Source organism: Epinephelus moara, chromosome 19 (genome assembly GCF_006386435.1).
Source record: "Epinephelus moara isolate mb chromosome 19, YSFRI_EMoa_1.0, whole genome shotgun sequence".
NCBI lineage: Eukaryota > Metazoa > Chordata > Actinopteri > Perciformes > Serranidae > Epinephelus > Epinephelus moara.
The window spans coordinates 35,363,661-35,376,916 of record NC_065524.1 but is presented as its reverse complement, the minus strand read 5'-3'; the positions used below and the strand labels follow the sequence as shown (position 1 = coordinate 35,376,916).

General features: G+C 40.9%; 1 protein-coding gene across 6 annotated transcripts in view; it reads left to right on the top strand.

Annotated features, from left to right (window-relative positions):
• The window catches only part of itsn1 (intersectin 1 (SH3 domain protein)), a 50,809-nt gene that overhangs the window by 14,733 nt on the left and 22,820 nt on the right, over positions 1-13,256 (top strand). For 3 of the 6 annotated variants that reach the window (XM_050070459.1, XM_050070460.1, XM_050070463.1), the window contains exons 15-21: positions 734-874; positions 1,107-1,194; positions 1,730-1,869; positions 9,987-10,123; positions 10,270-10,550; positions 11,794-11,954; positions 12,356-12,370. In XM_050070459.1, the coding sequence (XP_049926416.1) occupies positions 734-874; positions 1,107-1,194; positions 1,730-1,869; positions 9,987-10,123; positions 10,270-10,550; positions 11,794-11,954; positions 12,356-12,370 (963 nt within the window). Of the gene's footprint in view, positions 1-733; positions 875-1,106; positions 1,195-1,729; positions 1,870-4,904; positions 4,989-9,986; positions 10,124-10,269; positions 10,551-11,793; positions 11,955-12,355; positions 12,371-13,256 lie in introns of all 6 variants that reach the window. The other 3 variants (XM_050070461.1, XM_050070464.1, XM_050070462.1) reach the window with 3 other exon arrangements.

Sequence of the window (13,256 nt, the reverse complement as noted above, 5' to 3'; positions counted from 1 at the left end):
TGTGGGCGACCAGTAGATTCATCCAAATGGTTAGTGTAGTTAGTCTTTTGATGTTTATTAGCTTGTTAGCTTGTAGGCTAACTGGCAGTGGCTCACATTGTTAGTTCTTTGTGAAACGTACAATAATATCTGCTACAATGGGTTTGGGTAGATAGTGAAAGGAAGCTCAAGGGTCCAGTTTACATCCATCTATTCCTTTGTCAAAATGTGTTTCCCATAAAAGACAGCAATTAGCTCTCCTACTTTGACTGTAACAAATTTATCAAACAGATAAGAAGTAACTAAATGCCAGTTCAAGGTTTATCTAAAAAGTTGTTTTTTAGATGTTTTTTAACACGATGACTGACTGGGGGAGCTGATTAACATTGTTCCACATTATATGATCTTTACATATATTTTATGAAAAATTGAATGAGGTGGGTTTTAACAAGGGGAATGTGAAGGTGACTGGACTGTATGATCTGTTAAAAGTAAAGATCTGGGTTCAACTGACAGTATTGTCAGAAACATGCAGGCAAGCTTTTAATCTTGTGGATGGCCTTTTAAAAACAAATTTGCATTCTGCTGATGGTCAATACAGATAAAATTTTCAGTTTATGAGACAATGACGCGGATGGCTGCCTGAAGAAAACGTAGCAACTCTAACACCTTTTCTGAGGAAGAAAGAGTACTTTGCATATCAGCAGAAATTTAATAGTGCATTCCTTTCTATCTCTATTTTCCCATCCTCTAGAATGATAAGAAGACGCAGTTGGAGGGCAAACTGAAGGATGTTCGGTTTCGTCTGTCAGCTCAGCGGAGAGAAGTGGAGCAGACCAACCAGACGAGAGAAACACGCATTGCTGAAATCACCCTGCTACAACAGCAGCTGCAGGTACGCAAAATGAATGTTAACCATCAGCACAAAAAAAGAAAAACAAACACAAAATGCTTCCATTCATTAAGTCAGGAGCCAATTTTTAGAAACTGTAGAATTTGTTCATGTAGTACAATTCTGATCTGGGTTTTTTAATAAACTTGTATGGAATGAAAACTGTTTTAAATAACTTATGTGATAACTATTTTTCTATTGTTTTTTCTTGCTGTGACTTCATATTTGTGTGCAGGACTCGCAGCAGTGGTTGGGGAGGCTAATTCCTGATAAACAAAGTCTCAATGACCAGCTGAAACAGGTTCAACAGAACAGTCTACATCGTGAGTACATTAACTAAACACTCATTTAAATGTGTATATGCAGACCTGCCAACCTGTACGCATTTTGCGTACCAGGCACGCATTTTGACATCAAAGTACGCTGGTACGATTTGATGCTCTAAAAGTANGTAAGGTGGTACTCATAACCTTTCTTCAAGGTTGGCAGGTCTGGTATATGTTATATTTGCATATTCTTGCCATGATGTTAGAGAGTGTTCTTGATTGGATGTATGGATACAGTTGAGTTACATCATGTTTTAGGTTGTGCAAGTTTGACCCTTGTTTCCACAACAACAATGCTGAGTTTCATGTAAAGTGGGAAAGTTTCTTGATGTACCTTCTCTCTGACAAGTTGTTGGAACAATTTAAAACTGGTAATGTTTCTCTTAGCCCTTTATAAGTTCAGAATTTTGAGATACACCTGTGACGTACACTGGACGCTCGTGGCATTCTGATTACCACAATGTACTTGAGCTTATAAATAAATGTGAGTTTGTCTGTGACTAATTAACCAAACCTCTCTGTGTGTATTTAGGTGACAGCCTGTCGTCCCTGCAGAAGGCTGTGGAGCAAAAGGAGACCAGCAGACAGCAGCTCAGAGAACAGCTAGATGCTGTGGAGAGAGAGACGAGGGCCAAACTTCTGGAAATAGACGCTTTCAACACCCAGCTGAAGGTACACAGCTTCTTAATTAACACATTAAAACAGCACACACAAGAATGGTATTGGAATATAAAGGTAAATACTTTGTTAACTACCGGTAACTAAATTATTGCCCTCATTAAAATGTCAACACACTAACTTAACAGAGAACAGCTTCATGCTGTTGACTGATGTTAGCTACTAGGGACAAATACAAGCTGTCGTGACACAGCACTCTACGTGTTGAAATAAAAAAAAAGGGCAGGAAAAACTTGAATTTAATAGTATATATAATAATAATATATATTTAGAACAAGGTTAAGGTTAGGTTTAAGAGTAAAAAATGTGCCTACTCTTTCTTTTTCGCTCTCTTATTTGTACTGATTCTTTTTATCTGAAGGAAAGCTCAAAGTAAAACGTGGTCTGACCAAGCATTCTTTGCAAGTGCGCTCCTGGTATTTTCATTAAAGTGTGTTTCATCCAAGTCTTGTGAAAATAGATCCCAATGCCGATTTCCACTGCATGGTACGACACAGCTCTACTCAACTAGACTCCCTTTTTTTTTTCGTTTTCCATTGGCAAAAGTTGATGAGCGTACCTTTTCTTTTTTTGTGTGTGTGTCACCCCAGTCAAGGTGCCAAACAAGCTGAGCCGACTAGAAGGTGGAGTTAAAACACTGCAGACCACTGATTGGTCAGAGAGAATAGTCACTCGTCATAATGGGCATCCTGCTCAAACCCACCATTTTTAAATAGCCACCATAATAGAGACTGCAATTTTTTCATTTATTTGACCCAGATTTTAAAAAGTGGCAACTGCTAACACTACGCTGTATACTGCATACACTATAAACCCTACACTGTACAACAGACAGAGTGCAGACATCCCTCTGTTTGCTGGTGAAAGGATCCAGCAAGTGTTGCATTAAAGGTAATGTCGCAGCAGTTTCATGTGGCGTCACTTTGGCAATCTGCCGAGACTTGAAAACAAAATAAAAGAGTTTGGAGCGGGTTGCACCAACTGGTCTTTACTGAGCCTGATTTTAACTGCCAAGTAGGTCTGTGTTCAGACCCGTCTTCAGAATTGACTTTACCAAACTTCAACCTAGTCTTAACTACACCCAGTCTTAGCGATGCATGCTCATATGAATGTCCATGCCTCTTTGGCTGTTGGCTAGCAGGGCATGCGTTGCTAGGATACATTGTTTACAATTTCTCGCTGTCTTGCTAATGTGCAGTTCATCGTTTATCATTTCCAGCAACATAATGATGGAGTATCAGAGAAAGATAAAATAAAATTTCAAGGATGTCAGTGATGAATAAAGCTCCACAGGACAGGCATGTCTGTGTTTGACTCACAGCAGCTGGTGGGTGGAGCTCCACAGATCATATGAAAGGAGAGAAAAAGTACACAAACTTGGCCGTAGCTTATAACTCATGGACTGACAGTGTGTTGTTACCAGTGGTAATAAAGAGTAAGGACCACACCAGCATCTGAACAGACCAAAGTGGCATTTTCAGGTAAGTTTAAATGCTGCTTAATGTGCTGCAGCTGACCAACTAATCACCTAGATATATAGCTTGATAACTGACATTTGCAGTACACTTTTCTATTAGGTCCGACTTAGGATGGCAAGTTACGGCTGACTTGGCCTAAAACTGCCCTGTTGGTGCAACTGGCTCCCGATACCAAAAATGAGTCGAGTCGTGCAGTGGAAATGAGGCATAAGTGAAGGACACATGGAAGTGTCATGTTTTTATTCTCTCTGGAATCTGTTGTAGGGCCTTGACTTACATTTTCAAATGAACACAATGTACAAAAAATCCAGTATACCACAATATCCAACACACCGTGCCTCAGTTTGATGCACACATGCAGAGTTTTTAGTTTGTTCTTAGGCATGAAAATGAAGTTGTGGCATGTGCTAATCATTTTCATAATACTGATTTGCTGTTATGTCTGATGCATTGCTGTATCTTTTATTAATTAAAATAAAGCTATTCAATTTAACAGCCAATTAATAAATTAACTAGCTTGCTAACCCAGTAATTGTTCTGCTAAATGAAACATTGGATTGGTGTTATGACTGTAGCTTTAAACCATGTCCTGTCCCGTCCCTCATAACCCCATTCTCACGCGAGTTTAAAATAATCACAATGTTCATGTTTACTGAAGTGTTTTCATGTTTATATCTGACTACAGTATCTGTGTTTGTATGGAGTTTTATTGTGTGTATTAATGTGGATTGCCGTGTTTTTGGAGAGAGCTAGCTGTGCACAGGAACACTGAGCGGTTTCCCAGACAGCTGCTTCTTGTAGCTTTCACCAAAAATCTACTACTGAGAGAGGGAGATGGAGGGATTTTATTCCTTTAAGGGTTGGGGCACTGCAGTCTGTTTATGTTTCCTAGACCACCTTTTGTCCCTGTTCTTTCCCCAGAATACTGAGTCTGGTCAGAGAGAGGAGAATTAGTCCTGTGGTCTGTTCCAGCAAGGAGGAGAGTGCGAAGGAAGAGGGGGAAGGGAGGAAAGCAGAGACAACACAGACCACAATAAATAGATTTTCTATTAGCTAATCTAATGAAGTTGGTTCTCAGTCTTATTCAGTTTAGTCAACATAACACAGTGATTAGAGAATGTGGCGAAAAGCCTTTTGAGCAACAAACAAAACCAGCAGTGTTGGATACCAGTTTTCTCCAGATGCAGTCATGTCTCAGTGGTGTGATTCTTTGAAAAACAGAGCCTACGACCACTGAGATGTGAACAATGTTTGACTATACTGCCGTCCACCTTCCTTTCTACACCACTTCCTCTCCCCAAAATCTTTTCTCGTCACACTGCTGTGCCTCCTCTGTCCTCTATACCCGCTGGCGCTCTTCATCTCCAATACTTGCTGTCCTCCTCATCTGTGTCTCCCTCCTGCTTCTTCATCCTGTATTTCTTGACCTTTTGCCTTCATTTTCATCTTATCATATTCTTTGTTCAATCCACATAATAAACCCTTCCTTGTATATTTTCTACTCCTTTATTTATCTCCTACACTGGCCTTTTGCTCCCTTGCCCATGCCAGTCTCTGTGTGAGTTCTATGCCAACCACTGTGCCAGGATAGAAGCCCTGCGACGCCAGCTTCAGGAGGAACAGAGAGGGAGACAGGTAGAGCACACTGCCGCTGCTGGACTGGGGTGGTACTGCAGCGGGGATATACTCTAATACAAAATGATACCAAATCATATGATGAACACACTGCCTCTTATGGCAGACCTGAAGCATAGGCTAATTTGGCAGACTATTTGAGAAACAAGTAAAAGGTAGTACAGCCTCACTAACTTGCAAGCTTCAGGAATTCTAGTTACTGTAGAAGGCTTTGCCATTTTTAACACCTGCAAACCAGACGTTTAAAATGCCTGGTTTGTGCAGACATTTCCTGTTTGTGCACTGTGATGCCCCCGCCAGGCAGCTGGATGTATTTCAGCCAGTTGAAGCTTGACTGTAAATCATCGAGCTACGAATGGTTTGACTACTGAAAAGCACTCACATACTCATGTACTGATTCTGGTGTGCTGTTTTTTTTTTTCTAACCTCACAAGTCAGAGTCTTAAACACCTCTGACAAGGATGCACTCAATAAAATCCACAAATCCAGAGCAAATCAATGCGCTGTTGGCAAAACTCAGCATTTGTGACTCAGTGAAAACAGAACGGAAGGAAATATTAATGGTAAAGCGGAAAATACTTTTTTGATTTTTTTAATGGCAGAGATATTTATCTTCCAGATTAGTTTTTTACAGATTTAAAGTTATTATATTTTTCTTTTATTTATGTAGTACAGGCAAATACTATACATAATACACACAGCATTATGATGACATGACAATACAACCTCACTAAAATATATGATAGAAAAACTGGACAAAAAAGTTAATACAAATAAAAAAGACAAAATAAAATTAAGGAAAGATATATTGATATATTAATTTATTAGTGTGGAGTAAATTCAGTCATGTCAGCCTCATTACTAACCAGAAAATTTAGTAAACATCTAAAAACACTAACTCAATAATTGTTTACTACCCAGTTCAGATGGGTCAGTGAAAGAATCTGCTCAGGCATATTGCACAGGACACTAAATACGATGACAGCTGTGTTGTTTCCAACTTCAGCCTGTTTTCGTAACACCAGCTACACTTAACAGTTGCAACAGCATATTGCTCATCACAGTGACTCACAAGAGCCTCTCCTTGCATGAGTCAAAGCCTCATTGTGCTCTGTCTTTTTTGTGTAATCTCTACTGGGAGTTAATCACCAGACTTACATCAGGAATTAAAACGTGTATTCAGGTAATTGGAAAGCAGTTTGAAAGGAACTGAGATAATGAAAGCGTTTACCAAATGTCCACGTAGGAGCTATGGTCTTCGATATTTTTAGAGATGTTGAATTGACGTGGAAAAAAATGAAATTGCAGTTGAATGCCAAGACCAACATTTTACAAGTAGACTTACCCAGCATAACCTAACTGCTGTTATGTCTGTGCTGTGTCTGATATTAGTTGATCATTTTAACAGTCATATATGTCATTTTCCAGAGTGTATATATGTAAATATGTGAGATGGCATTAACAAAGGCTAATACCATGAGGACATAAAGTATCCGGTGTTGCTATATCAGATACATTTCTCAGAACCTGCTCATAAACAAAACAAGTTCACTTCCAACAATCAGTACCTTGACTGGACAGAGTGTGTAAACATTAACTGTCTGTGAGTGTGTGTCTGTGTCTACAGAATGGTTGACGCTCTGTGTGAGTATGTATATATGTATATGTGTGTGTTTCAGTGCCAGCAGCAGGGACAGCTACAGGAGTGTGTGTCAGCCGTCAGGGTGTGTCTGGCTCGGCTAGACTACATTATAAAGGTCCACACAACAACCCAGCTTCCCTTCCCTTTCCCACCCTACCCCTCTTTCTTTGTCTCTCCTAACTTTTTCTCTTTTCTTTTTCTTTCTCCCCATGTCTCTTCATCCTTTTTTAATCTCTTTCTTGAATCACCTTCTTATTCTCTTTTACCCCCTGCTCCCTATCCCTCTCTCATCCCCTCGTCCAAGCTGGTGTTAGCTCACTACTTTGCTCCCATAGTTAACTCTCTACGCAGTTGTGATGCTAAGCTAGCAGTCATGCTAGGTTAGCAGGTGTACTAGATTGGGTGACTTAATGCTGTTGCTATGCTAGGCTACTTTACTAGATTACTACAGTCACTGTACAGCTACAGCCTCTGTGCTACCAAATGATGTTTCAGCCAGACAAGTAGAAGCTAGTAAACATTTATCAGTGAATACGCTAGAATCTAAGTATGGTAGGCCTGTCTGGATTTGTGTGAATGTGTGTGGGTGCGTGTAGTCTGTGTGTAGGCATGTTCTGTTGTCTCTTGTCCCCCACTTCCTGTTTCAGATTGAGTTGGTGTCCTCTCTCTCTCTCTTTTCTGCAGAGTTGTAGTTTTACTCCTCCGTCAGTCTCTTCTTTCTGGTTGCTTGTTTCTGAAGGTTTCCTCACGTTGGTTGTTTGGCTGAAACATGACAGCTGCCTTGTGTTGTTATAGTAACAGAGTGTGTTCTAATGGCACAGCTGGTTGTCATGACTACACAGAGCTGCCCCACCGCATCCCCTGACTCCCCTCCACTCCTCCCCCTTTTTTGTTTATACCTAACACCACCCAAAAACATTCTGTGCCTTGTGCAAGCTCCGCCCTGCCGCCATGACCGAAGCCCTGTGTTTTTGGCCGGGTCAGAGCCAACCCTCCAGTAGTGACAAAGCCCCTTCCCAGTGACATCCCCTGGTCTCCCACTTGACATTAAGGAATCTTTCCATAAGTTTTATATATGATTCGATCTCCACAAATTCCCCAAAGCCATATTGGGTTTACTTTGGTCTGTTAAACATGCTATAATGAATTTACAATTACATCTGTTACCCAGAAGACACGATTGGTACATGCATACAACAAATCGTTGTTGCCAAGTAGTTGCTGCGGTCATTGAGATGTTTGTCTTCTGTCCACACCAGCTTGAGCAGCTCAAGAGTCATATTGGGGAAATCCTGTTTAGACAGAAAAACACATGCTGCACTGACCACACAAGAGAAAGACAGGAAAGAGGAGCAGCGAATGATTGCAGTGAGACAGTAAATGGGAATAAAGATTATTTTTTCCTTGATTCCTTGTCACTCATTGCCCGGACGCTGCAGTCTAACAGGTGATAAACAGTGTGTCTTCTCAAATGTTTTACCTCACAATCACAAAATGCAGAAGCACTGATATACACCACCCCACTCAAACGATTCTCCTGGGCTGTGTTACTCATAAAGATGTAAGCAGAAAAAAAGGGAGCTGCTTGTTGAACTAGAAGTCCATTCATACCACAGCTAGCAATTTGGTTGACCAACTGCAGGCAATGGTATATAGGGTGGCAGTGAGGTGGGATGTTGCATTAAAAGCATTACAGTGACAAACCTGTCGATGAGACAATTTGGTCTTCTTTTTGGCTAACTCAAATCCTTCCTGTGTGACCCAAATTCAGTAAGGAAAGGTGAGTCTAGTACTTTATCTCCTTAACATAAAAAAAACTTGATATGCCACTTCCTAGCTGCTTCACTGTTTAAGGGTAAGTTTCGTATTTGTCAACCCGGACCCTATTTTTCCACGCTTTTTGTGTCTAAGTGACTAATCAGAACAATAAATTCTGAAACTGGTCCAGCATTGAGTGAGACTGTTGCAGCTGGCAGTGGCAAAACAGGCCGCAGTGTAATCACTTGGGGCATGTGTCTGCCGTCAATTTACTTCCACTAAAAGTGATCCTGTGTTTTGCCACTGACAGGCAGGCTCAGATTATTATTCCAAGTGTCTGACAAGTTATGGAAAGGATTCTTACACAAGTTGACCTTTTTGTCAAAGAGTATGATCTTTTTTTTTTTTTTTTTTTTTTTTTTTAAGCAAGAAATAGACCCAACATCGCCATTGGCAGACACACCGGACTTCATTTAAATAAACAGTAATTTTAGCGTGTATTTTCAAACTGGATGAATTAAGGGTTTACTTAAACTGAACTATAGTTGGTGATTGTTAGGACAATGGAAAGATGACCTAAGACAGGTTTTTTTAGTTTTATTTTATTTTAGTAGACTTCAAATAAAGTGTGTTTTATGATAATAAGATTACTGTTTATTTAAATGTAGTTTGGTGGGTTTTACTGTTGCGTTTTCAGCGCTGTTTCTAGTTTAATGAAAGGATCTTTCTCTTTAAGATGAAGGCCTATCTCTGTAGGGATCCTTAATCCTTTCCATAATGTTTTGAGACACTAAAAATAACAATCAGAGGCTGTCAGTGGCAAAATCAGGCACTTTTAATGGACGCATTTTGATGGTGCAAACATGCCCCGAGTAGTTACATTGTAGCCTGTGACACTGCTGCCATCTGCAGCACAGTTTCAAAAATTGTTGTTCCTATTAGTCACTTAGATACAAAAGTATAAGAAGAAAGTATCCAGGTTAATAAATACCAAACTTAACGTTTAAATCATGACCATTCTGATCATAGCAAAATCGCAATTTTGCCTTAAAAAAATCTTTACAGTCTGAAGAGAGCAAAACACTCTTTCTTTAGTCTGTCAAATGGGATAAAGAAAAACGTCTTTCAAAAAAAACAAAAAACAACAGCAACCCTGTAACAAGGAAAAAGAAATAGATATCACTATCAAAACCCTCTTCCAGGATGGACAGGCATGCATTACATGTCAAATGTTTCCTGTCTCAGTCTGTTGTTGATCTCTTGCACTGGTCAGTGCACTCCTGGAGAGATTGTAAGGATGTTAAGCAGCAGCTACGAGTCCTAGTTCAAGTTTAAAAACAACAAGCTGCTCGTCATCGTTAATTCTCAAAAGAGTTCAGGTTCAGTTAATTGCCATGGTTACCAGCAGGGATGTTTCCTCACCTCAGTGACACAGTTGAAGGGGCGGAGCTTGCCTTGATCACCTGACTAATACATACTGCTGCTGCTGCTGCCGTTGTCGTTCTTGTTTGTTGTCGATGGTAACCCGTAGCAACCAGCCCTCTGATCCCACTTCCTCTTCACCGCTGTTCCTTCCTGTATCCAATGATGCCTTGCAGGAACTGAGGGAGATCCACAGTCGGCAGCAGAGGCAGAAACAGAGGGAGCTGGAAGGAGACGTACACACACTGACACACACACACCCTCACATACACACCCCGATTGAGAGGAAGTCTGCTGAACTGCAGGACAGCAGGTAAGAATGGAGAGTTATGTCCACGTTATTGCATTAGTTAATGACTCATTTTTTGTATTATACGATAAAGTGTTGTTGGTACTTTACAATATAAAAATAAAGTTTGGTTAATCATTCAATCCATATGCCTCTCTCCCTCTCATCAGGTTGTCATCAGAGGAGGGCGTGGCCTGGAGGGATGAAGCAGTGAGCTCTGCCCCCAACGCTCCCAGCCCCCCCTCCATCTCTGCACCCCATGCCTGGCTAAACAGAGTGACTCAGGAAGAGGAGGACAGGAAGAGGAGAGGGCTGGAGGATGAGGAGGAAGAGGGCAAGAAGGGAGCAGGAATAGCAGAAGAGAAGGAGGATGAGGGGAGAGGCAAGAAGGACATGCAGGAGAAACTGAACAAGCTGTTCAGTCAGCCGACCGACCCCTGGGCCTCAACGGGTGGGTTATAGCTGTAAGAGTGTATGCATGCGTAAAAGAGAACACAAGTGACAACATGAGATCCCAAAAGCAGTGATGTGTGTTGTGGTAGGTCGGTTTGGTGTTATTAGCGGCCAGTTTTACGTGGAGCTAAATTATTGAACCAAGTAGCATCTTCACTTCGTCCTGGAGTTTCTAGCAGAGTTCAAGCTGGAATTTAGGGTCTGTGGGACACATTAAATGGCAAGGGATGGATTTCAGTGTTCTTACTGTCACACCAACTTATTCAACATAAAGCACAGGCCTTCTCCTTTTTTTCTTCTTTTCTGTCAGGTTGATATGTAGAAAAAGACTCACCTGGTTAAATGACACTGTAGGGTAATCTAGCGTTTAGCCAAGTTTTGGTGAAACAAAGGACATTTCAGCGTCTAATATCCTGTTGGAAAGTGATGCGGGCACAGAGGTTGTCCAGCTGATGTTTAATTCCTCCATTCTCCAGTGTAGAGGATGCAGAGATGGTCTTGCTTGTCGGTGTGGTCGATATTTGGCTCTGACATGTAGGGAAGTATAAGTATACAGTATATTGATATCATAATATAAGACTATTATTATAGATATTGTCTTAGATTTTGGATATCATAATATTGTAAGTGTTGTCTGTTCCTGGGTTTAAAGGCTGCAGTACAGTGAAGTGAGGTACTTTTCTGAACTTAATAGACTGTTTAAGCTGTTCTATAGTTTGCCACATTGTATCTACATTACAGACGATTATTTTAAAAAAATCTCATTGTGTAAATATTTTGTGAAAGCACTGAGAGTCAAGCCTCTCAACGTCGTCGCAATATCAATATTGAGGTATTTGTTTAAAGATAAAAGTATTCTTATGTTTGATTTTCTCCACAATCGCGGATACAGGTGGCTGAAATGAGTTTCCTCCAAAGAAGTGTGGCTGGGCTCTGCCTTAGAGACAGGGTAAGGAGCTCAGACATCGGGATAGAGCTTGGAGTAGAGCCACTGCTCCTTCACTCCGAAAGGGGTCTGTTGAGGTGGTTCGGGCATCCGATCAGGATGCATCCTGGGCGCCTCCTATTAGAGGTGTTCCAGGCACGTCCAACTGGTAGGAGGCCTGGGGATCCCAGAACACAGGAGGCAGATGGATGGATGGTTTTCTCCATATTGCCCAGCCCCGCCACTGAGAATATGTTGTGTTGGAGTTTGACCAACAGCTGACATGTGATGGTGGATTCTCTCTTTTGATTTACAGTAGAGAAGGCTCCAGTCCCCAGTCTGTTTGACCAGAAAGCACCAGTCAGCAGCTTCGACCAGCAGCAGCAGCCAGTGAAGGTGGTCTACTACAGGGCTCTATATCCATTTGATGCTCGCAGCCATGATGAGATCAGTATCGCCCCCGGAGACGTAATCATGGTATGCATATGCACACAAACGAAGCACACATACACTTGCATCCTTCAGCCATTCACCGTGCTACAAAAAACGCGGGAATACAGAAGGACGGTGGTGCAGATTGAGGTCATGTGAGAGTCTTAAGTTTCGTTTAACAAAAGGAAATTTGTGTACAGCAAGTTTACCTAAAATAAGTTGGAATACGAAACACATCAACCCGAGAATTTACACACATACACTAATATATGTGTATACGTGTTGTACGAGCAGATATATTACTTTGTGTGTGAGTGTGTGTTTCTCTTCGACTGTCCCCTCTCTGAAGTTTGTTTTTGTGATCTGTGAGGTGTGTGTGTTTGTGAGAGACTGTGTGGTGTGTGTGTATTAACTGTTTGTTCTCTCCTCTGCTGTGCGAACTGAAGGTGAAGGGGGAATGGGTAAGTTCTTGCCCCCGCCCAGTGTTGTGCCTCCACCAATCACAAGCCAGCTTTCATTTGAGCTCTTGCTGTCATTGGTTCATCTCATGTCGTTCCATTGATCATTCATTTGCCAGTGGATGAATGTTGTTGGCTTATTTTAATTTGTATTTTTTAACCAAATCATTCTAATCAGGTCCGTAAATGTTGTTATGCTTGATTTGTTTTCATGGTTAATGTGAAAAGTTCTGAATGTGCTTAACTGAGTGTAAAGCTACGCAGCGTTGCACTTTACAGTTAGACCTCTCTGAGTAAATAAAAGCTACTTAAAATGTAGTCTTTATAACTGTCAGTGTCTCCATAATTAAACTTAACATGAATAAGATGAGCAGGGTTTACATACAAATCACACTGGATGTAAACCCGCCAAGTTTTACAACAAATAATGTAATTGAAAGCAACATCATGGACTTCAAATGTAAATAAAGTAAAAATACTTTCTGATTTGTAATGAAGGGGACAACCACAGGTTTTATCATGAGGTTATTTAGAATTATTGAGTGAGACAGATAATTAAGGAAGGTCCTTAACTTGGTTGTTATGATAGAAACAAAAACCAGAACACGAAGTAAACCGTGAACAAAAGTTTCCAAGTTTATGTGTCACTTGTCTCACTTGATTGTTCACTAATTTGGTCATTATACTTCCTGGAAATCAACAGTTGATGCTGCCGCTGCTGTTGTTGTGGCCATTGCTGTCTTTTACACCATCGCTCTGTTGTTATGAATCTAAACACACACACACACACACACACATCCCTACTGATGTGCCCGGGTCTGGATGAAATTGCATACTGACATACTATTCATATTAAGTATGGTGCTAAATTGAGTATGCAGAGCTGACC